The sequence below is a fragment of the Coloeus monedula genome, assembly GCF_965178545.1.
Source record: "Coloeus monedula genome assembly, chromosome: 5".
NCBI classification, from domain to species: Eukaryota; Metazoa; Chordata; class Aves; order Passeriformes; family Corvidae; genus Coloeus; species Coloeus monedula.
The window spans coordinates 52,602,872-52,624,545 of NC_138785.1; the positions used below are offsets into that span (position 1 = coordinate 52,602,872).

Consider the following 21,674-nt stretch of genomic DNA (forward strand, 5'->3'; position numbering starts at 1 on the left):
ACATGTAGGCTTGAAGGTATTCATCCCTTCTGATGGGGCATAATTCACTCAACTAGGCTGACTTGACAAGCAGCTGTCATGCAATTAAAAAGTGTCAAAAACCACCAGCCAGAAGCACCCCCAGAATCATTTCTCTCACCACAGGACTGCACATGATCTGCAATGGTACATCAGATTGTGTAAAACTTCCTCTCCTTCCATTCCCCCCGGGCTGCCTCCCTGTACCCAGCTGCACAACTGCTGCAAACTTCAAGGTGTACCGAAAATAACAACAATAGAGGACTTGAGTTCTGGAAGGAATTCATATATAGTAAAGCTTAGAAGTTTCACATTTATAAAAAGTATGTAGCTATGGTTGTGAATATTACTGGTACACTGATATCCAAAACAAGTACTGAAAATGCAGAATAACCTCCAAATAACCCTCTCAGGCTCTGCAAGCACAGAAAAGAACATGCAATAAAATGGAAACTTCTACTCTAAATTAAACATGCAGAGTTATGCACCAAGTCATGGCAGCAAACAGTGTGACAGGCTCCAAAACCAGGCTATGCATTGAACTAATAAAGTTTACTTCAGTGAGGCAACAAAAAGGTGCTGTATGTAGAAATACTATCTTAATGTGTTTGTGGTATTAAAAGGCAGCTTAGTACACTTTGTATCTCTAGCCCGGAATATGATATATAATCCCACAGCAAATTGATATTCAATGAATTTGCTGTTTCTTGTTTATGTGGGCCAAAATCCCTAAGAAAGATCACTACTTCTGAATAATCTGCCCCAAGTTTGTCAAAGTCTCACCAGAGGATTTAAGTACTGCCTGTTAACCGAAGAACTTGCTTTGCAAATCTAAACCTAGACAAAGTTGCATAGTGTTACCAGATTACATACACACACAAAAGAAAGAAATCACCACAAAACAGGCTGTTTCAGATATCAGAATATTACTTATATTTAATTAAAACAAGTTTTGATTGAAATACATTTACAGTCAACTTTTAGTTCAACTGACTGTTGTTTTTTGGTCCATTAAGGGTAAAGGTACTTTCCTTCCAAAATAAGATACTAGATCCAAGAGTACCCAAAATAACTCTTAAAAGTGGATATCCTTATAGTCGGAGTTCTCAGATGTTTGGTCCTAAAAATCCTTAACTTGTTAGATAACGCATTTCTAGTGCTGCAAAAGCCAATCAAGGTCATAATTTTGCTACTTTACTCAGTCTTCCGTTGAAGTTTGTTTTTTTCTGGTTGAAAGAAGTGTTTTTCAAGAGCATTGACCAATTCATCTAGTTCCTTCTTCAGCTGTTCAACATCACTGGGAAATGAAATTCACACAAACACAGGAAACAGTGAAACAATGGAAAAGCTAAAAAGAACATTTTCAGTGTGAGGAATTTTTAAATCTGCTGCATTGCTTTAGACAAGCATTTTCTATTAGTGCTAGAAGTGTATATATTTGATTTCTTATGGTAATGCACTGATGTTCACTTTCAACTGACATGCATGAAGACTATGAAGAAATGTAATGCCACAATAAAATCTAAAGTAGAACGGCTTGAGTTCAGAAGATCTTCTATTACTAAATGTAAGTGATTAGAAGTGTAACTTTTATATTGTAACAGTATTCTTAGATGACTTTTCATCTGTGAAAAAGCGTTAATATAATTGCATAATTTAATAATTACTTATCTTTAAGACTGTATGATTTCCAAGGCTAATAGTCAAGGATATAATTACTAAACATAAAAGGGTTTGAAATATATTAGAACACTTTATATTTGATTAAATAATTTTAAAGCAACTATGTATGTAAAAAGGGGGTGAAAATATTTACATATATTTAAGGCAGAATGCTTTTCCTAATATTGTTTTCACTGAATGCAAAAGTGAGTTCAAAAGAATTTCAGTGACAACAACGTGTCAACAAATTTTGCAGAGTTGAAGCTTTATACAAACACATTTACTAAAATGACTTTAGTAATATTATTTGATCACAGAGAGCCCTTATCTCACTTAAACAATACCAAAAAGCCACACAGCCTCTATTACACCAAATGTACTGTTGTAAGTGACAATACCTGTTTCCAGGGGGTGCGCAAAGTTCAGAGTAGTATTTGATCTTTGGTTCTGTCCCACTGGTTCTCATGGTGGCCACTCCTCCATTAGCAAAAGTGAATGTTATCATTTGGCTGCTTTTACTAGTAGGAAGTATCTAGGAATATTAAGAATATTTTTTTTTAAAGCTTGGAAAGAGACTATATATAAACCCATGACTTGATGTCAGATAACATGACAAAAGCATCAGCTAAAATTAAAGTTTAGTTCTGTTTTCTTCAACATTGTGGTCTTGAGACAAGGACAGCCTTTCCCTCAGCCTGGAATCTGGTAGAACTGCGTCACTGCTAGGTAGCTCATGTCAAATCTAGTCAACTCATACTCTTTAATAGAAGTTGTGCTGTCATGGCATTTCCCAGGAGGAAAGGAAATAGAGCTTGTGGAAAAATATAGAATCCAAAGCCACACCTTAGTAGACAGTTTAACTTGCACTCACAAGAAAATAATGCATATTGCTGTAGCAAGGCAGCGAGATCCTCGTATCACCCTTTACAAACTGGAGAGAAAAATACACCATGAAATCTAACAAGAAACCCAACATCCCCCTGCCAGCTTCACTTCCTCTTACCAAGGCAAAGCAATTGTCACCAGTCTAACTCATTATATGACTCAGTATGTAGATATGTTTAGTGTTTCTCCACAGAATGTTTTATGTATGTGTATATACATCACATATGATTTACATGTAATTTAAAAAGATACTTACAGCCTTTTGATCTGGCTGGCTGCTGTCATACCCAGTAGTTAGATCCCTTATTCCAGAAACTTTAAATCTACCGCAGGATTTTGGGTATGTGTTTTTTCCATCAAAATTTCTAAGGTTGTCAAAAAGCTGTTGAATAACTTCAGGATCATGGCAGATGAAATATGAAGCTTTGGTAATATGGAAGCCATATCTGTGAAGACACATTACTGAATCCAAGAAGCAATGTTCTAAGAGTTGTACACCAGACACATTATACAACCCTTCCATAAAACAACATTTTGTACTCATGCTCACCCAACTGAAGCATCAGTTCATGCCCTTACAATTTTTAGAAGGTCTAAACAGCTTAATTATCCTATTTTACATACTTTAAAGAAACTTCTGTGCAGATGTCTTTTATTTGTCATGATTAAAACTGAGAAAGTTTACAGCAAAATCAGAAGAAAAAAAGAAAAAGAGCCTTGAAGAGCTCTAAACACCATAGGAAAGGAAGAGATTACATCTAATAGCTTCCTTGAGTGGATTCCAGATCACCTTTTCAAAGTAGAACAAATTCTAGACTGCTTTTTTTCAATCACACTTTAATGAAGTGTTTCTACTCTCCCATTAAAGTGCTTCTACTAAACCAAACTGTTCTGAATGTTGTCTCTCTACCTCACCTGTTTGCTGCCAGGTAATGTGAAGCATCAAATACAAACTACCTGGTAACACCGACTTCAAAATAGCATGTTGTTGAAAAACATACAAGTCTCGACTGGTTGTTGAAGTGTGCTCTTGCTACAGATCAAGACTTGATAGATATCCTTGACAGCAGTGACAATCTGAGGGGCAGAACTGCCATTAGTACTAGGATATTCATGCTAGAAATCTGAAAGGCTTCTTAAATAGGGTCATGTTTATACCTAAATGGACATCTTGAAGGTTAATAGTAGTTAAATTTAGTCTTAAGAATTCAGTAAGGGAATTAACAAAACCTATCCTGTAACTGAAAGAAGCGATAAGCCTACCAGGACTGTGTCCCTTCCTGATCTGCACTTACTTCGTTGAGACAGATTCCCCTTCTACATACCCAAAATACAAAATAGAGTTTCTTCTGCTTCAACTGTAACTCACAAAGCAAATCTGACAAAAAAGTATAGTAGTGAGTAGAAAACTGCAATTCTATACTAGCCAGAAACAAAAATCAAATACATACAAAACAACCCCCCAAAACAAAAACCCTCCTTCCAGTTCATTATCAAACATCAGTTTAACAGAGTAGATTTGTATCTTTCTCTATATCTGTAGCTTTGCCACAAAAAGCGACTATATGCAGACTGCTTTTATGCTAAAGCAGCTCTGAGTCCTCTTCAGTGGCTATGTACACAGCAGCACCGTGGCACAGCTCAATTCCACTCAGTTAAATACTCCGAAGTCAACCTGAAGCAGGTGTTTACTGAATTAGAATTTAAAACTAATAATAAAAACCTCTCAACCCAGAGGTCAAATATTCAATTCTTGAATATGCACTTGCAGCTAGTAGCATTTAAGGGAATTCTCACATCAGATGCTGTATTTGCTGCTCTTGGTATGAATTCCTCTTTCATGCTTTTGTGTTACACAATTTATCTTTGCAGTGTAAGCAAGTCTTTGCCACTTGATTCCCTCCTAAAGAGATGATGAAACAAGCATGGCTAGTGCTGGACATAAATGAGAACTCAGAACTGGCAAAGCAAGCAGCACAAAGGCTGGAGTTTTCCACAGGTCTCTCTGCAGGTTCCATATTCCCCTGTTAGTGTCTATGACACATGAAGAGCTGGAGAGTACCAAACAGCCTGTGCTGCTCTCTCTGTTGAAAAAACAACCCAAAACCTCCACAAAAACCACTCCCTGTCCCATGAAATCCAATAGTCATCTTTGCTATTGATTTCTTTGAACCCATCAAAAAAGAACAAAAGAAAAAGTAGTGCCTCATATTAAAAGCTCTCAGAGGGATACCCAGCTGTATATACCCAAGAGTAATGGCCAGTCACAGCACTTCTGCATAATCAGCTCAAATCTCATTAATCAGGAGCAGAAAGAGCAAAGGACAACCAAAACTCAACAACAATCATCCATCAAAAAAAAAAAAAAAAAAAAGACAGAATAATATAATTAAAAGCCTAACTTTAGAGCCAACTAGAATTAATTTAATCACAAGTAGCCCTGCAAGGACAGAAGCAAGCTGGCTTCTATGTATAGCATAAGTAAGCCAGAGCCACTTGGATCCATTCTGCCATCAACATCTTTATGTGTCTGGCTCATTGAAGCAGCAAGAAGCACTACGACCTCTATAGCTCAGCAATACAGCTGGCCAAAAACCTGCCCAATCTTCTGTAAAAGGATCTCAGTGCAGAACTTCCCAAAAGGGAAAAACCATTCAAGACAAGCAAACAAAAACACCACAAAGATGCCATTAACTAATAAAGAATTAGTAAGGCAGTTATTATATTTAAAATACCTTAAAACAACACAGAAAGTCATAAATATATTCACGTCTACAAGGCAGGAACACTTTCTGGAAGATTACTATTAGCACAGAATTGTCTTAATGGTACAATAACCCACAGTTTATTTCTTTATAAACTATAGGTTGCCTCTGAGTCCCTATTAATCCCCATATGTGAAACTGAGAAAATCCAAATAATAAAAAATTGAAATTGAACTCACTCATCATAGACAGCTTTCAGCTGCTGAGACAAAGACAAATTCCTGGTTGCCAAAAAGCTGGCCATCTCTGCAGTTATAACAGCAGCACTGACACCATCTTTGTCCAGAACAGCAGGACAGCACATATACCCTAAACAAAGAACATTAGATATAATTTGACACATTTTTAACAGGAAATAGGATGGGGAGGGAAGGTTAGCCAACATATTTTAAAGGAGAAATGCACATTACCATAGTACAGACATCTTAGAGTCAAACCAAAAGTAGAAAAATTTTATCTTCTAATCAGTGTCAACTTTATTAAGCAAGGTATTTAATGGAATTTGAAGACACAGATTTGCATTATATCAGTGCCACATGCTCCCAGGTCCTTATGGAGCTTTCTTGAAAGAGAAATGTGACACTGCAGGAACAATTCAAGTATAGCATTGTCTCAGATGTGATTACCTTACACAGTAGTGTAAGGTAACACTGATAATTATCTGTGAAATTAGTCACATTACCTGGTTTTCAGGTACTGAGATACTTAAGAAATAGCATTATAGCTTTACAATTTCCTCCTCATGAATTCCTAACTTTTACTTGTGGCTTTCAACCATGGCTTTCCAGTTTACAAATGTAATTTGGGGTAGTTTTTACTTTATTTTATTCACATTTACACTTAGCTTAAATCTGTCAGGTAAAAAAAACTCAACTTCAAGTCTGAAAAATGCATTTGCTTTTTTTTTATAAACCAGTTTATGCAGCATTTGCAGTCCAAATCTACATGGCCATGCTACTGTAGATATAAATCCCTAGCTCACAAACTTTGTGCTAAGCAGAGATACAAACATTTTACCCAGTAGTATCAACTAGCCAAAGAGAAAATTATCTGTCACTCACTGGAAATACACCCATTGTATTGAGGACACCCTTATGTTGTCATTTTTACTTTTTTTTTTTTTTTTTTTTTTACATTTTACTTCATTACTGAGACACTAACAGAGCCCTGGCAAAGGTTTCCCAGAGAGGCAGTAGAATCTCCTTCTCTGAAGATATTAAAGAACCATCTGGGGCCAATCCTGTGTGCCCCAGGGTGCCCTGCTTGAGCAGGAAGGTTGGACCAAATGACCTCCAGCAGCCCCTTCCAACCTTACCCATTCTGTGGATTCTCTGCAATTCTGTCATTTTTTGCAGTAGTTCTATTTTCACTATTTTGCAAGATATGAAAACACAACATTCTGTTTTTTACCTATAGCCTCTTCAAATGCAAAAAGAACAGCTTTTCCCTGGTCCATGAGCTGTTTGGCACGGTTGCCCATCCACTTGAAACCTGTCAGTGTTTCCTACAGCAGTGAGGAGAAATCAAAGGCATTAAAAAGAAAAGCAATGTTTTACAAACATATGACACTTAGTAGGAAAGCTAATAAAAGAACATGGAATAACGTGTAGCATATTGCTTACCTCAAAGTGAAAACCTTCCTTTAGTGCAATTGCTCTCAGGATTTTGGAAGAAACAGTACTGGATAGCATGTAGACATCTTTAATGGCATGAGTATCTCTACTGTTATTTTTCCAGCAAGTGAAGATCCACCAGCCTAAAAGAGCTCCTAGTTCATTTCCAGAAAACACTTTCCATTCACCACTAGAGGCAAAGAAATATTAGAAAGTACATGAACTCAAAGGATAATACAGGGGGAAAAAATCGATTGGTTCTTCTATAAATGAATATTAACAAATAAACCACTGCCTTGGAATTCCAAGTAACAGTAACAAGATATCACATATTCATTATGAACAAAAAAATTCCTCCTCCAAAGCACTCTGAAACTGCTATCTTTCTTCTCCACCATACACAAGCTTTTGCATTTATCCAAAGATGAAACAGTGATATTTCCAACATATTTTAAGTAAAACAAAAGTGTTCAGCAGACAAATTATGAACTTAATGATTAAGACAAGCACAGAGACAAAAATACAATTCTCAAGTGATCAGTATTTTTAGTTGACCTAGTGATAAATACTTTAAATTTAATCACAAATACATCAATTGGTCATTGGGAAGATCAGGGAAAAAGCCTCAAATGGGTAAAAAAGATTAATATTGATGTGTTGCTAGAACAGGAAAAAAAAAATGAAGACAAAAAGAAAGACAAATGTCAAAATTGTCAAAAAAATTCCCAGTCACAAAAGGGGACAAAGACACTACCAAACTAACAAAACCAAGACCTACAGAAACAGTACCTGTTGTGAAAGAGAAGCAGACTCAGTCTCCTGCATTTATTGATGCCAACAGGCACAAAGCAATGCACAGCGGCAACTTAGTGTAAGAGCGCTGAGAGAGTGTGCTCTAGCAGGAGGTTCTGTCAAAGAAGAAGTACAGATACTGTAGAAGCCCATATTAATATTTGATTAGTGTATGAAAAGCTACAGCAGAACTCTGAGAGGACGCAGGACTGGAAGTTAGGAGACAACTAAGACTGGCTAAACAACGAGCATAGAGGTAGCAGAATGAGAGCACCACACTCTAACTGGCAATGGATACAATAAACTAACATCCATCTTCAAGTTTCTGGTAGCTCTAAGTTTTCAGACAAAAAGCATGAATGATTTTGCATTCTTGTTTTAACCCATCGTGAGTAGCATAATCTGAAGCTTTTTATACCTTTTCCTCAATGTTGAATTGCCAAATGAGGCTGGCACAGACCAAAACCATTGAAATATGAACCTTCCAACTAACACTGCCCAAGATACAGCAGAGGGCCCACAAAAGACCATTCTTCTTTTAAAGACAGAGTAACCTCCTTAGTTCATGCTGTGAGGCTAATGAGTTTAAAAGCACCCCAAAACCCCAAAGAAAACACTGCCACTTTTAAGCCTACTATTAGGCCAAAAGAGGTTCTCTGTTGAGCAAAAAGGGTATTTGCACTCTCCTTTTACTGGACTTTTGCAATTTGTCTAGCTGATACAGATTCAACTATTTAATTCATCCACATCCACTGAGGACATCTAGCAGATGTCCGTATCATCCCTTGGGTTCCAAAGACTATTGACATAATTTTACATCCCTCTTCTGGTTCTCATGCACAGGGAATTCATATCTGCTGCCTCAGCAGATTTTTTTTTCTGCTCCTCCCTGAGCTGAAAATGTTGAAGCTTAGTTTTATTAAGGATTTATAGTTTCTAACTGCTCAGATTAGTTTCTGCTTTATCAAGAAGAAACACCACTATTTGTAGATATGATACCAACTGCTTGAGCTTCAGCTTTCTTTTATTCATCAGATAAAACCATAATACAGAAATGTAAACAATTGTAGAAGTACAGGGTATCAGAGGGCATGAAATAAGGGGACAGCCATATTGAGTCAGAACTATAGGTAACATTTCACAAATACGAACAATTTATGCTGACTGAGCAAGTTTACCTTTTGAGATCCCCTTCTTTGACAGGGTATGCAAAGATAAATAATGCATATATAGCTGGTTCTTGAAAGGGAGAGTAGAAATGACTACACCAAGAAGTACCAAACAGTGAAAAACCTCAAGGTGAAATGCAAATATGTAACATTATGTAAAAAAGTGAAAAACTGAGCAAGAGAAGCACTGTCTTGGGGTGATTTTGTGATGTGTATCCCGTATCGTTGTTCTATGCCCAGAAATTAATTTTGTGCCTTTCTATGCCTTTAAACTGAGCCTGAGAGGGGGAAGAGAAAAATAACTGAGCAGAACTTTCAAAGCAGTGTTTCAAGGACATACAGAGATAGAGACAGCTCTGCATTCAGCTGCAGCAGGACCGGGAGGAAGCACCCGGCTTGTTTTTTTCCAGCCAGCTTTTGGCCAGTTTTTTTCAGCTCCTTTTCCTCTGGAGAGTTGAACTTTGTTTTCCTGGGACTCTGATTTTTCCCTCCTTCTCTGCCGGATGGTTTCAACATCAGAATACATTGGGAGGACTTTCCACTGAGGCTTTGGCCCTGGAGGTGGGCCCACCACCCTGTCCCAGCTCCGAGGAGGGGGAAAGAGAGACTACGGAAGGACTCTGAAATTTTCCCAGGTTTCTCTCAGCAGAGTGAGAGGTTTTATTATTATTTAGCATTATTATCCTTTTCCTGTGTGTTTGTTAAATAAATAGTTTTATCTCTTTCACTTTCTCTAGAGGGAAAATTATTTTTTTCCCGAACCTGGTGGGGGAGGGCTGGTTTTAACCTGCCTTCTCTTAGAGGACATATTTCCAAATTTGCCCAAACTGGCACAAGAAGCATAAATCATCTAATGATTAGTAAAATGCTTGGTTTAAAAGAATTTGAGAAAGGAGACACTCATACTAAAGAACAGAGATTATCAGGGAACTATACAGATTCTCCTGAACTCAAGTTACTGTTTAATAAACCTAGTATGAAAGAATGTTTGTCAGTATTATGTGGAAAAATTCTAACAGAAAACCTACCTTTGAAAAGGTATAGCACAGTAACAATGATTCACATGCTTCTCTGCATGCCTGAAGTACAGCAAGTGTCAAGTATTTATTCAGGCTTCTGTACAGTGTCTAATATTGATCATGATTTCATATCCTGCCCCTACTGTGGTCTGCTTCATACAGCCCTCTCACATTTCTGTGTGTTTTCAATCCAAAAAATTGCTCCTGTGACTATTCTTCCTCTGCAACACAGGTAGCAAGAATTCTCTAAATGAGCCTAACCTTGGAGTAAAAAATGTCAACGGCTTGCATTACTTTATTACCATACCTCTCTTGTTTCTCTGCCACTGCCAGTCGATCAGCATCAGGATCATTTGCTAAAATGATTCTTGCCCCATCTTTTTCAGCCAAAGCAAAAGACAATGTCTGGAAAAGTGGCAAGCAGGACCAGATGAGTATTAATATTCCCAAATAATATTTTCACTTTATAGGTTTTAAGTAATTTTCCCAGTTTATTTTATCTCAAACACCCAAAATCATTATATGTCTCTCAAAAAACCCATAAACTTCTAGCCTGGCAGCAGTAGAACATAGTCAGGACATTTAACTTTACCTACATCATTCCACTTCCATAGCCCAACTTAAAAGCTACCTAGATTTAACAGGATCTTTCAGTAACAAAGTGTAACAGAAATAGTTGCAGAAACTCTAGCCACCTGTCGGGACCTCTCCTGCCCCCTCCTGGTGTTGTGTCAGCACAAAATAGTAGAAGCCTTCCAAAACTAACCGAGGAGATTTTTATTATTATTTTATTTTTTTAAGTTCACTATCACTTTGTTCTATGTGCAGATCCTGCCCATTCTGTTACAGCACAGAACAAATTAATTGAAAGTTACAGCTAATTACTATCTGACTGGTTCGAAGAGGGTTATGTCAATGAAAGGATACCAGCTAACTCTTCACTAAATGTAAAGGCTATGGAACAGATTCAAAATAGGCCTTCCACCAATATCTACAGCTGTGACTTCTGGCAAAAAGGAAAACACTGAAAAACATGACAACTATAAAAAAAAAAAAACCGAAACCAAACTATTTACCAGAACACCTTTGCCTTCTTCAGGATTTGGATATTTCACTGTGGGAAAGTCTGGATCAGGATCTTTCTGCTCCGGAACAGCAAAAGGAGGGCTAAGGTCAAATGCCTTGAATGCCAACTGCACAAATTTATGTCCTACGCCATGCACAGAAGTATGAACAAATTTCAGGTTTGTTTCCTTGTTTATGTTCCTGAAATAAAACAGGTTAACAGTAAACTTGGACATGGAAGACTGTTCTGCACAAAACTGACTGTTTGGAAACAGATTCAATTCAGTACTCTGTAGCACTGTTAAAATTACAAATTAAAAGAGGTCATCTTTTAAAAGTAATGGCATGAAAATTGGCTTAGCCTAATTTTTCAACAATATGAGTCACTCTTGGCATCCAGTATCCTGGTATGTGCAAATCACCAGAGTAAGAAAAGACAGTGCACTCTACACATCCCAAAGAAGGCGAGTGAAAAACAAATACAACTGACTAAAGAGACTCTTCATCCCCAACTCTAGCATTTAAACCACCCAAAAAGACTGTGAACACAGTGAGTCAACAGCAGCCTGCCCAATTTGAGCACACTCATTTTAAGAAGTACAGCACTGAAAGTGTTGGACATACCTAAAATCATGCAAACTCCCTAAGGAGACATTTAATTCCAATTCGGAAAAAGCAGTGTAATAGTCCCAGCCTTCTAGTAACTCTGACTGTTTTTAGCAAGAGTAAAAACCTGGTTACTGGTGGTTAAAATTTTGGCATAAAATAAGCAGATCTAAAAGGTTGATACTCATCTAATACATAAATCAATTCTAACTATTAATCACCAAGAGGAACATCCACTTCATTTTGCTAAGTAAAGATTTTACTGAGGAAGTGACAGGAATAGGCTGTTGTAAGGCACCCAAGGCTACCAGGAGCACAAGCAGGGCTGGAATGACAGAGCAAGACCTCCTTTGTCCAGAACTGGCTTAACAACCTGGTTCACTGTCTCTCAGAATCTTGTTTTAAGGCTGGTGGGCTGTCCATGTCAGCTCACCTCCAGCAGCATGAGATAGCCCCAGTCTTGCTGTGGCACTTGGCTGATGCATACCATGAAAATACAGGGAGATGATACCATCAGAAATTTGCTCACTTTGCTGGGTTAGACTTCTGCCAGGACAGCTTTATGAACTGGCTTACTACACTACTACACAGCTGCCAGTGCTACCACAAAAGATGTCAAAAAGGCACAGGCAGAACTGGGTCATGGCAGGATCATTTCCATCAATTTAAACTGCCCTGCTAACATACTCGATGGAATATCCTGTTTTCTTAAAGGAATTAACACCAGTCACCTGTAAAAGCACTGTTTCTGTATGTCTTTGAAATACTCCTTATTGACCATTGCATATGGATCATGAAGTAGTGGGCTGCTGTCAATCAGTTTTTCATCCCAAGCCTGAGGCCATGGTTCTTGGTTCTCCTCAATAGCCTGAGAAATTCCTTTGTCATGAGGGGAAATGATCTGAGCACCATTTTCCCAGTAAACCTAAATAAGAAATAGGGTAAGTGAGTATTTGATCATTAATCTTGTAAGATAGTTTTGTTATGTTTTTTGTTGGTTAAAGTGCAGTACATTCAGTAGAGTATTACAGTAAATTAGGCTTAGGTATACCCAAAGTATTCTGTTCATATTCTCAGTGTTTCTTCTCACATCCCATTTTTATTCTATTAAAAAAAAAGCAGTTTAATTTTATCGAAATATATCAAGATCCATAATGAAACACAAAACAAGGCCCAGTCGTTTATTGAGAAAACTTCCATTTTTGTATTTTGGAAACGGTCTGCATGCAACTGAATGACTGGTGCACAGGCAATTCAGCTGTGATTTCTTCAGTAGCTAGCAGATTACAAAGGCATTACTTCCTGCTTTCTAGAGCAAAGATTTTAATTACATTATTAGTTTGACATGATACTAGCTTTAAATACATAGAAGAGATAAGCAAGATAAAGACACTAGTAATTAATTTAGTCTATAGCATGATAGGAACTATATACAATTGCATTAGTTTCTCTACATGGAAAAAAAAAAAAGACAGAAAATAGATCATATTGGAATACCTTGTAACCATTGTCTTGTTTTGGATTATGGGAAGCAGTAACCATAATTCCAGCACAAAGCTTCAGATGAGTTACTGTGTATGGCTGTAAAAAGAGAAAGTTACCTGAAGCAGAATGCACAACATATTACATATTATTTCTTCTCATGTATATATAATACTTCCATAGTGCTGAATGAAAAGAAAGTCAGGATGTGATTCCTACAAAGGCTTCCTAAAGCAGAAGCTATACTTGGTCCACTAGACTCCACGTAGCACAACTTTAGCTCTTGTTTTTTCTCGTGCATTTTTCCATTTATACGTTACTAATGTTGTTCCAGATGCTTTGTGAATCTCTATGGTAGTGCGTTTCTAGAAGGAAGGCAGATGCATGTCTTGCTTACTGTAGAATGACTTCAGGTACCTGAGGCCTTAGAGGGTGCCAAGTCTGTTGGGGTAATGACAGAAGTCTGCATGGAGCAGAGAACTACAACTCAAGCAGTCTCATCCATACTGTCTTTTGGGAGCAGCCTCGGGAGCAACTACTCCATTGGGGCTCAGAAGAGTATTGTTTTGGAGAAAGCTTTTAAAAATTAGCTCAAGACAGATGGAGTGAATTAAAAATAAAGCATTATTCATGAACACAGGTCAAATTTTTGTTTACTCCTGGCTCTTTATTTAATAGTGAAATGCAATCAGCTGCAGTTCTTGCAACACCACTTTAAGCTGCACTATGAAGAATTTGACCCTAAATCTACAAAAAATTATATCAGTATAAGAATGCTATGTAGAAAGTTTTTATACCACTATGTTTTGTTTGCAATGATCACTGGAGAAACTGGTACAGGGGGAAATTACTGCTTTTAGTAAAAGGGCCAAGTGCAGGTCTTTTCTGTATTGCTCTGGAGACACCTGGTGTTCTGATGGGGGCATCAGAACACAAACCAACATCCCTTCAGGCAAAACATCACTGCACTCCAACAACTTGCAATTTTGGATTCCATACCTGCCCTTGCCCCTCCTCCCCTCAAAAAAAAGAAAAAAAAAAAGTAAAAGTCCAGCCAAATCACAGAACCAAATGTGAGTGTATGTTTCAGACTTCACAGCAATCTAGACATGATGAGATGCTTCCTGCAAGATGCCTACCTGAAAACAGGAATAAATAGAACTGCGTCCCACTGTCCTGACATTCCACATTCTCCCTTCTTTTGCTATGGATGTTATAAATCAAACATAGCTAAATAAGTATGAGACTAACGGCAGGAAGAGCTTAAAAAGTAGGAACTGGTTTGGACAGTTATTCTTAATTCAAGTAATACAAGGTATCAGACAGAATTTGTGTATATATAAAGCAGATATAGTACATAAAAAAATACAATAGAAAAACCTACCACAAAAGGAGTTGGTACTATATCAGAGAATAGATAAACTGGAACTCCCTGACTGATGAAGGTATTGGCAGCAAGTCTTGCAAACCTAAATAGGAAGAAAAGATACCCAGGGAATATATTAATTTTCTTACCAATTTGTTTCCTAGAATTCACAGCTTCTCCTCCTACCCTAATGCAATTACAAAATCCCAACAACCAACACCTACACTTATCAATATATCTCAATTATTATACAGACACAATTTAAATGTGTTCCCTCACTATTCCCAATAGATAAAGCACAACTCTAAGAACTGCTTTGGCATTACCAAAATGTAAAAATACTGTAAATCCCACACATTATTCACTTTACAGAAAGAAAATACAGTTGAAGTAGATATAAAGCCATAATGTATTGCACAAGGCACCTACAAAATACTAAATACAAAACCTAAGAAGTACCTTTTGCTACTACCTCCACTGGAAAGATGAGCACGAGCATCAAATCCAATCACAACTCCTCTCTTTTTCAGGTCACTGAAATTCTTCTCAAGGTATCTGCAAAATCCCTGAAAACAACCACAAATCCACCTCATTAACCTGATCCTGATGTTTAATTTATCACAGCATTAAGATAATTGCTAAGATGCTGATGTCTTAGGAAGCTGAGCACATATAGCATCTCACCGAACTGCTCTGGGATTCAGCTTGTTCAGGACCAATAAACACCACGAAATACCAGAAACCTTCAAATCAATACTGCAAACCTGGACAGCACCTAAGTATTTTTTTAAATATCAGAACCAACTCCAAAAAGGAACAGGTAACACAGTTAGACCGAACTGCAGGTTTTGAGAAATGATTCAGCTGCCTTAGGTCTCACATGATGAAGAGAACAGCTGGCCCATGTTTCAGGTTTGTAATCGAATCTCACCCTTAATAATGACATCTCTTTAGCACATGATACATCAACACTCCAGGCTGCAGTAATTCAAGATTCTGGGTTTTTTCCCCAAGTAGATCTACTTTAGGATCTATGTATGTATACATACCCTCACTGCCTTTATGTAAATCCATGTTCAACACACACAAAGCTTAGTCAAATGTTGGCTACCTTTGGGGGTTTTTTGTAGTTGTTACAACAGCACTGTTACACTTGAGCTTAACTGCAGCTGTGTGTACATTAAATTGCAAATCAAATATGGAAAGTAACTTCTTTTAATGGTTTAATAGCTCCTCTCTGCTTGTTTTCAGCGATCAGCACTCAGCTAATAACTGTAATTTAAATTACTTCTGAAAACTGGAAGAATAGGAGACAACTTATATTTCCACTGAATACTCATTTGCTTGCCATAAATGAGGCTCTTCCATTCATATACACAACCAGTTAAGTGAGATAAAGTGCTGGACACAATACCTGGGTTGTCTGGATAATAGTCAAGTCATTCATGTGGGAAATCCCTGCTCCCATGGCAGCTCTGAGCCCTGCTGTGCCAAACTCCATCCGTGAGCCAAAGTATTTCTGCAGTTCTCCGGCATTTCCTTCCGCAAGCAGTTGTTTCACGATTGTGTAAGTTTTTGGATTCTGTTGACACAAAATTCAGTTATTCTAAATGAGGTTTTGTTTTACAGAACTGATTTTTTGTCCCAGCCCCTGGGTTTCAGGGTCAAAACATGGCACACAACTTCAAGAACACCAGAACTCCTGCTGTCTTCTTAATTTTAAATCAATACAATCTCAAGTATTACTTATTTTAGATTTATCCCCTGAAGTGAACGTGCTACTTTGACAACCGTGTGTGTGTGTGTGTGTATATATATATATATATGTATGTATATATATCACAATTTGGGACATTAAAAGATTTCCAAGATGTCTATTTTAATGTTTTCTATTTTTAAAACCAAACCAAACAAAAAGCAGCACATTCACAGTTCAGAGAATTTTTCCTCATCACAACACAAGAATTACACTAAACATTTAATAAAGTAAGTTAAGCTGATAATTAAGAAATATTTGTTATTTCTATAAAACTGTATGTAGAGTTTAAAACAAATTAAATCATAACCTTGTCCCAAGACTGGCTAGCACCAGAGGCAGCAGCAAAACTAAGCAGACTGGGTAGAAGATAATTTCCCACGTATTTACAGGTAATGCTTGTAAAACTAAGTGCAACCCCAGCATGAAAGCCTAGAAACTACAGCCAAATTCTTAAATAAAATGCCTGGAGCGTGGCAACAAAAGGGCCATGTCAGACTGCTTGAGAACAGCAAGGAGTTTCTAACTTTCCACTGTTTTACTTGGTATATTGCTTCCACTTACTCTCTATTGTTTCTCACTCTTTATTTCCAGTCTTAAGGAATTAGCAAAGTCCTGTATGCCTCAACTTCTCAATGTTAATAACATGAGACTTGTGGAGTTCAGTATTTGATTTCTTGAGAACTGATAGCCAAGAGGACAGATGGCAGGTGGCAGACTCCTGACAACAGGATTATCTGGAGAGGCAGCATGTTACTCACTGCTTGAGTACACACACACTTTACTCCGGAGTACAAAGACTATTATTTCCAAAGGGACACAAACTTTGATTTCTAGGCAATCAAATGACCTCATAAAAGTCACAGACTTTACTATTTCCTGGATGACCTAGGTATGCTTACAGCAAGGGAAAGCATATCAGGCAAAAAGGAATAAAAAAAATTAAATGTAAACCCAGGTATCTTCTGCAGCTTCAGAAAATGCTGCAGAACACATAGAATAGTAGGCATGTGAGTAAGTTTCCACACAAAGGTATAAGCATTCTGCACATCAAACTGAGACCAGAGTCGGGATGCCCTAACCACTGACCTGTGCACCCACTGCCGCAGGACAAACAACATCGTTTAAATAAATACTTAAAAAGCTAAAAGCCTCTGGTGCTAATGAGCAAACTGTAGAATGCAGAATAAACTAAAGAATTAAAAAAAAAAGAAATCCAACTTCTTGAGTGCAATAAACAGTTAGGTACCCCAGAACTACTGATTTCCAGTGCACAAATTACCAATTTACTAGTCCAAGAATATGGTAACTGACATTTCCTTGTAGGTGGCTTGACACAATTATCTATTATTATTCAGTAATTATACTCTACAAGAATAAATATAATTCTATGTTGTTATAGAATATATAGGGCAGCATAACTATTCTGAGTTTAGGCTGTTTACAAGTTGATGTCAGGTTTTTGCTTTAACATCAGGCCTCTGACTCATAGGTAAAGCCTGAATGACACTATTTGCATCCAGTTTTGTACAGTGCCTAGTCACCTTTTCATTCCCCTGCAGGAGCTTTGTGCACAAGTCATCTCTTAATACTGAAATGGGCATGTTTTCAGGTAGATACTACACACATTTCTACAGGTGTTTGACAGACTAGAAGCTGTAATGCCAATGCAAAAGGACACCAGAAGCATCCTGCAGCTCTCACAGCCAAGGAGTTTTTTGTTTGTTGTTGTTAGGGGAATTTCCCAGGTTTGGGATCTACTGTCAAACTAGAGGATTCTCCAGTTTTTTAAGTCTGGTTAAATGTACATGTCCACGTGGCTGCCTAAGTCTTAAGAGCTTCAGTCTATATAGTTTGCTAAAGAAAACTTGATTGCGTTAATTTAGTTGTTTGGGCTGTTCCCCCCTGCCTGCCTCTACCCCACACCAAGCAATGGTAAAAACCGGGCCAAATCTGTTCAATATGGCAGAAGGATTTTTCCAGAACTACTTTTATAATTTTTTATGGCTATATTCTCCTAAGAATCTGCCTATTTTTTTTTTTTTCCGGTGGAGAATGTTACGATGCCATTGTATACAGCTAAGTAAAAAAATAATCTTGGTTTTGGCTTTTTTTTCTGCTTAAACAAACTCTTCACAGCATCTCTACCAAAGAGGGATCAAATTGTATCTGAAGGATGAAGTGCTGGTTATTTCCTTTCTCATTGAATCTCTCAGGTTATGCTTTTTCTATTCTGAAATTAAACCATATGTGAGTACCATTTTCTGTGAATACAGTGACAGGTGATTTAATACCAAGTTAATATCCACTCGAGCAATTAGCTTGAACATCACCTGGTAACGCTCGAGTTATTTACTTTAATCTACACTACAGGAAGGCCCAAAGAGGTATCAACAGTAGCGGAGTCTCCACAAGGTTTTAGAGTAGAGGAAAAACTTCTGACTAAACAGATTTTATTTTTACTAAAACCAGAAACTACCTTCCCTTCACAATTCTATGACTGATAATAGGAAGAAAGAAGAATATGCTATTACTGTAATGAACAGAGTGATGCAAACAGCCTGGTAACAACCACAGTAATTGTCACGTAGGTAGGAATTTCCAGTTAGGTCAGCAGGACCACCATCAGCCATAAGGGCTTGCTCTTGCAAACGATTATTTTGTAAGAAACATGGGGCTTATCATCATTAAATATTAACCTATCTCTGCATGTCAAAAAGGAACCTTTTTTTTTTATATCAGAGTAAATGGACAAGGGTTATATCTGACTCTTCTGTTGCTCAATACAAGCATGTAACAGCTCCCTGAGAAATTAAAATACCTCATCATTTTTGAGCAATCAGCAATGGGTATTGCACACAGGTCAATTATGACTGAGTCAAAGATGCAAGTGTTCACAGAGGGCTAAACTTTCAAAAGTAAAGATGCTATAAGGGATTCTGCGTTAGATTTTCAGAGGGTTTAACAAAATAATCAGAATAACCAGTTGAAAAGTAAATTATTACACAGAAGACAGGAATATAACTAATTCTGGTCAGGGAAGTTATGCAAATAAGAGGCTCTTTGAAACCAAACTGTTTTCTCAAAACCAATTAAACTGGGGAAAAAAAAAAAAGATGCAAAAGCTTATTGTCATTTGATGTGATGCACTAGCATTTCTGAAAAGAGAACTACTTTGGCACTGCTCTATCATTAATAAAACCAGAGCTTGGGTAACTGGTCAGTGAAACAGGTGAATGACCTTTAATGAAGAATCCCAACAAGCTTGAGGTGCTTCTAATGATGTCCTTCAGAACCTGGAAAGAATACTAAAAAAAGAATTATTATAAGTTTCCACTGATATTTTTGAAATAAGCAGAAGAGGCCTTACCAAACAGGTATGTGTGCTGCACTAAACTTAGAGAGCACTGTAGAGTGCTGAGCCCAGGGGAGTCCCATTAGTGACTGAAGGTGGCAATGGCCAGTGTGTTCCAACAAGCCCAAATGAAAAAATTATGTGAACAGGGACATAAAAAATGCAAACCAAATACGCCAACAGAGGCCTGCATCTCAGTGGGATTTGCAGCAGCAAGCAACTACATGAGCATTTCCAGCACACCACTATGGCAAGATATTTCTTTAGATACGTGGAAAACAGAAACACACGGAAGATTTTACTTTAGCATATAGTGCTATCAAGACCAAAACTGAAGACAAAGTCTCAACAGGAAAGGAAATAATACATGCTAAATACTCCTAAGCAATAGCAGAAAAAGGGAGAAAAAATACAAATGCAGAGAATACTGAAGATTCAGGAGCTATTTTACAAACAGTGAAGATCACAAAGCACTGGGTTGCACCGGAAAAAGCCAGGACTGACAGCTTCTGGATTTCCTAGTGTTTTTGAAGTGAGCCCATGTCTTTTGGAATCAACATTTCAGTAAACAAAAATGTGAAGGTACCAGGAGGTTTTTAACACTGAGAGACAGGTAACACAGCAATGTACGCTGGTCTTTAATAACTTAAGTCTATCAACTGCCCTGCGACTGAAGCGGTTCGGAACAATACAGGCCCTTTTGAAAAAGCCAGTACAGCTAAAAGCCAGACTGAGAGACCAGCCGAGGGGGTTTCTAAATGAAAGCGGCCGCTGCTGCGGCAGGTGACGGAGCCGCGACACCCGGCGGGGGCGGCAGCAGAGGGCGGCCCCGCAGCCCCACCTACGCCGGCCGCTCGGCGGGGCGGGAGGGGATGGATGGAGGGGTGGAGAGAGAGCACCCCTTTGTCAGAGAGCTCTGAAAGCAGAGCCAAAGGAGCAAACAGATGCTTGTACCGCACCCCAAACCGGCACAACGCAATAGCCGGGCGTCACCCCGTGCCTCCTGACCCTTCTCCAGCCTGCGCCCCCACCGAGCCCCTGCCTGGCCGGAGCCGCCGTCCCTCACCTTATCCCAGAGCAGCCACTGCTCGGCCGCGCGGCGGAGCGCAGCATCTCCCGCGGAGCCCCGCGCTGCCATCGCGCTGCCGCCCGAACCTCCGCCGCTCTGCTCCTTCCCTCTTCCGGAGCGCGCCCGCTCCGCTCCGCCCGCCGGACCGCCCCACCTCCGCCCCGCCCGCCTGCCCGGGCCGGGGTCAGGGTCGGGGCTGGGGCTGGGGCCACGGCCGGGTAGGGCGGCCCCGCCTCCGTCCCGCCCCTCGCTTAGAATGTTGTCCTTCAGCGCCAGAGGTGCGGCGGGGGCTGCTTAGCCGCCAGTGGCACTGCCCGAGGCGAAGGCGAGTGCACAGCCCCCGGCGGGGCTGCGGCTGCCGGCCCGGGGCAGCCCCGGGGAGAGACCCGGACGGCCCCTGGCCCCGGCCCCCGCACTGCGCCGGGCGGAGGGGAGCATTCCCAAATAACAGCGGGAAAATGCGGCGAACTGCACCGCCGCCTTCTCCGCAGCATGGCTGGCGGAAGAAAGTAGCGCTGTTGTTAGACGTGTCACTCTCCACGGGCATTGGACAAAGGCGACTGAGATTCCTTTTTTAAACTCAAAATAAATGAAGGATGAGCTCGGGAGCACTTTGATTTGGGATAAAAATTTTAACTAGATGATACTTAAGGTGCTTTCTAACCCAAAAAGTTCTATGATTCTCTGATAAATTTTCATAGAAATAATGACTTGTACAGATACTTGAAAACTTTTCAAAGTTCATTAGTACATTACTAGAATGCATGTGAACAAGAGAAATGCTATACATCACTTGCAAGAATGTTAATACACATCCTGATACTCACTACTGATCAGTAAAATAATTGTTAGGATGCCCTTATGGAAAAACTCTAAGAGAAAGATCAGTGGAACCAAAGAATAAGAAAATCAGACAAAAATTATGTTGTGTGGCTGCTTTTGGAATCATCGATTTTCCTATCATTTTGATAATGGTTATTTAACCCAGCTCCTCTGGCCTCTGCACCTCTACGGCTGAACACAAATCTGACCTCAAATACAAAATTTAACAA

At 38.9% G+C, this 21,674-nt stretch overlaps 1 protein-coding gene across 1 annotated transcript; it reads right to left on the bottom strand.

Annotated features, from left to right (window-relative positions):
* Nucleotides 1-1,036: 1,036 nt before the first annotated feature.
* PGM2 (phosphoglucomutase 2) lies at nucleotides 1,037-20,730 on the bottom strand. The gene is made up of 14 exons (XM_082281312.1): nucleotides 20,620-20,730; nucleotides 15,857-16,024; nucleotides 14,902-15,008; nucleotides 14,461-14,545; nucleotides 13,092-13,175; nucleotides 12,326-12,519; nucleotides 11,000-11,189; nucleotides 10,231-10,328; nucleotides 6,953-7,133; nucleotides 6,741-6,834; nucleotides 5,510-5,639; nucleotides 2,822-3,011; nucleotides 2,079-2,212; nucleotides 1,037-1,315 (listed from the first exon to the last, which is right to left on the bottom strand). The coding sequence occupies exons 1-14, from the start codon at nucleotides 20,689-20,691 to the stop codon at nucleotides 1,213-1,215; spliced, it is 1,830 nt and encodes a 609-aa protein (XP_082137438.1). The 5' UTR covers nucleotides 20,692-20,730; the 3' UTR covers nucleotides 1,037-1,212.
* Between the last annotated feature and the right edge of the window lie 944 nt (nucleotides 20,731-21,674).